This window comes from Impatiens glandulifera, chromosome 6, assembly GCF_907164915.1.
Source record: "Impatiens glandulifera chromosome 6, dImpGla2.1, whole genome shotgun sequence".
Classification (NCBI taxonomy): Eukaryota; Viridiplantae; Streptophyta; class Magnoliopsida; order Ericales; family Balsaminaceae; genus Impatiens; species Impatiens glandulifera.
In genome coordinates, this window is record NC_061867.1 from 24,297,596 (window position 1) to 24,300,372 (window position 2,777).

The 2,777-nt window shown below is 32.6% G+C and overlaps 1 protein-coding gene across 1 annotated transcript; it reads left to right on the forward strand.

Annotated features, from left to right (window-relative positions):
* The first annotated feature begins 264 nt into the window (after nucleotides 1–264).
* LOC124942521 (polygalacturonase-like) lies at nucleotides 265–2,361 on the forward strand. The gene is made up of 4 exons (XM_047483042.1): nucleotides 265–702; nucleotides 1,427–1,716; nucleotides 1,809–2,037; nucleotides 2,134–2,361. Exons 1-4 carry the CDS (start codon nucleotides 265–267, stop codon nucleotides 2,359–2,361), a joined length of 1,185 nt encoding a protein of 394 aa, XP_047338998.1.
* The last annotated feature ends 416 nt before the right edge of the window (nucleotides 2,362–2,777 follow it).

A 2,777-nucleotide genomic window follows, 5' to 3' on the forward strand; every position in this document is an offset into this window, starting at 1 on the left:
TGAATGAATCATGGTTGAATTGACTAAGACAAACAAATTTGGAGAAAGGTGTTTTGGGCCTTGCACTATTTTTTTTGTTTTTGTTTTTTAGGAACATAATATTTGTCATAAAACATGAGTACAATTTGATTTGTTTTATAAAGGAAATCAACTAAATTATCACAGTAACTATAACCGTTTAAGTACTTAATTCTCCTCTATAAATTCCACCTATCTTCACTACTTTCAACAACTCTTTCATTCCATCCTCCCATATTAAAAAAAATGTTGCCTCTTTCAATATTTTCTATTCTAACTTTCACTATTCTATTCACTTTGGCATCTGCCTCTGCCACATATAATGTTGTGAACTTTGGAGCCAGACCTGATGGAAAGACGGACTCGACCAAGGCCTTTCTCAATGCATGGGCCTCGGCTTGCAGCTCCGCTGGCCAAGCCTCAATCTATGTGCCACTTGGGAACTACTTGCTCGCATCCACTACCATATTCAATGGCCAGACATGCAAATCAAATGCCATCACCATTCGAATCGATGGCACTCTTTTAGCACCTTCTGATTATCGGGTGCTTGGTAATGTAAAGAATTGGATCATATTTCAAAGAGTCAATGGTCTTTCAATCTACGGTGGAACTCTTAATGCCCAAGGCTCCGCCTTGTGGGCTTGTAAGGCCACCGGCAAGAGTTGCTCTACTGGTGTGACGGTAAGAAGACGATTTTACCGTTTGTTTTTTACAATTATAATTTATTTATTTTGAGAGTTATTTCACCTCCATTATCCTTCACTTCAATCCAAACATTTTCAATAAAAATTGAATTAAAAATCTCAATTTTATATAATTTAAGTGATAAAAAAAGTCTTGCAAAAAAAATAAAAGTAGATTTAATATAGTATTTTTATTTTTCAAAATTAATAATTATTATAAATTCAGATTAGGAATTATAAATCACCACATAATTATATATCCATGTAATCAATGGCTTAATTTACGGAGCAATTATGCATTTAATTTGTAGATAAAATTGGCTACCCGGCCCATTAACAGTAAAATGGAACCTCCTTTGTACAAAATAAATTTGGTGTATTTAAATGATAATTAATAAGACTAATTCACAAAATTTATTTTATTCTAATCCACATTCAAAGATTTGGAATGAAGAGGTGTATTATTGTATGGAGTTTCATTTTATATTCTTTTTTCACCATGACTCAAAATCATTTTCCCGTTTCAAAAAATAAAATAAATATTAAGTCTACCATACTTAATTACTTGCTCAAATGTCAAATTTACTTATGAAATGAGAATATTTGTTAATGTATTCAAATTTGACAAAAATATGTCATATTTATCAAATTAACAAAAAAAAAATGTGTTTATATTTTTCATATATATATATATATATAATTGGGACAAATTAATTATGCAGTCTTTGGAATTCAGCAATTCAAACAACATATTTATCAGTGGATTGGCCTCTTCAAACAGCCAAAAGTTTCACATTGCTATCAATGGTTGCAAGAATGTGAAACTACAAAATTTGAAGGTCTCAGCTCCGGCAAACAGCCCAAATACCGATGGTGTACATGTTTCATCGTCATCCGGTGTTACTATTCTCAACTCCAGGATTTCCACCGGCGACGATTGCATCTCCGTTGGACCCGGCACCACCAACATGTGGATTGAGGGTACAGTATGCGGGCCGGGTCATGGGATCAGGTATATATATATATATGTATATTTTTTTTTTAATATTAGCTCATGCATATATTTTTATTTGTCTTATGTTGTATATTTTTAATCCACTCTAGCATTGGGAGCCTAGGGAAAGATATGCAAGAACAAGGGGTCCAGAACATAACGGTAACAACAACACGGTTTATAAGTACACAAAACGGGTTTAGGATCAAAACATGGGCTAAACCTAGTAATGGGTTTGTTAAGAATGTCCTTTTCATGCATGCCATAATGGACAATGTCAAAAACCCTATCATTATTGACCAACACTATTGTGATTATAGAAGCAATTGCCCTAATCAGGTAACAACTACTATATATATATATATTATTATTATTATTCACTTTGTCTTTTTTTCACATAAATATAAATCAAAATCTATTTATTTCTCAAATAAGGCTTCGGGAATCAAGATCAGCGACGTGACATACGAAGACATCCAAGGTTCGTCGGCAACACAAGTGGCTGTGAAATTTGATTGTAGCAATAAGTATCCTTGTAGTGGAATAAGATTAGAAGATGTAGCTTTGACGTATGGGGGTCGTAATGGTATCACTATAAAGTCGTCTTGTGCCAACTCCATTGGCAGTGCTTCAGGTGTAGTCGAGCCAGATAGCTGCTTGTAGGTAGCTCGATCAGTTGGAAAGTACAAATCTTGCTAGAGCCTGTGGCGAAATTAGTTAAGTATGGTTTGTAGCCTGGTCTAGTGAGTTCAAGTTATTTAACTATATATATGTCTATGAAACCTATCTTATTTAGGAATTATCAACCAAACTATATATGCAAAAAAAATTTAATACCTATATATGTATGAGGAGAGATTACTTCACGTTTCAAATTAACTCATTATTAAATAAACATGAGAAGTGGAATTATTTTTATTGACTTAATTTTTACCAACGTGAAACTCAACAACTGTGAAAAATTCAAACCATAACATTACAAATTATTACATAGGTTAAAATTAGTTAATAAATATGAGATAAATAAGTATCCTTGTATTAATTTAAACAAAAGCAGTTAGTTTTGTTGTGAACTTGTA

Bases quoted from the DNA above. Each gene is read 5' to 3' on its own strand.
- LOC124942521 (XM_047483042.1), top strand. From the start codon at position 265: ATGTTGCCTCTTTCAATATTTTCTATTCTAACTTTCACTATTCTATTC. The intron at 1,717-1,808 runs GTATATATATAT...AATCCACTCTAG, and splicing joins GGGCCGGGTCATGGGATCAG to CATTGGGAGCCTAGGGAAAG. The intron at 2,038-2,133 runs GTAACAACTACT...TTCTCAAATAAG, and splicing joins GAAGCAATTGCCCTAATCAG to GCTTCGGGAATCAAGATCAG.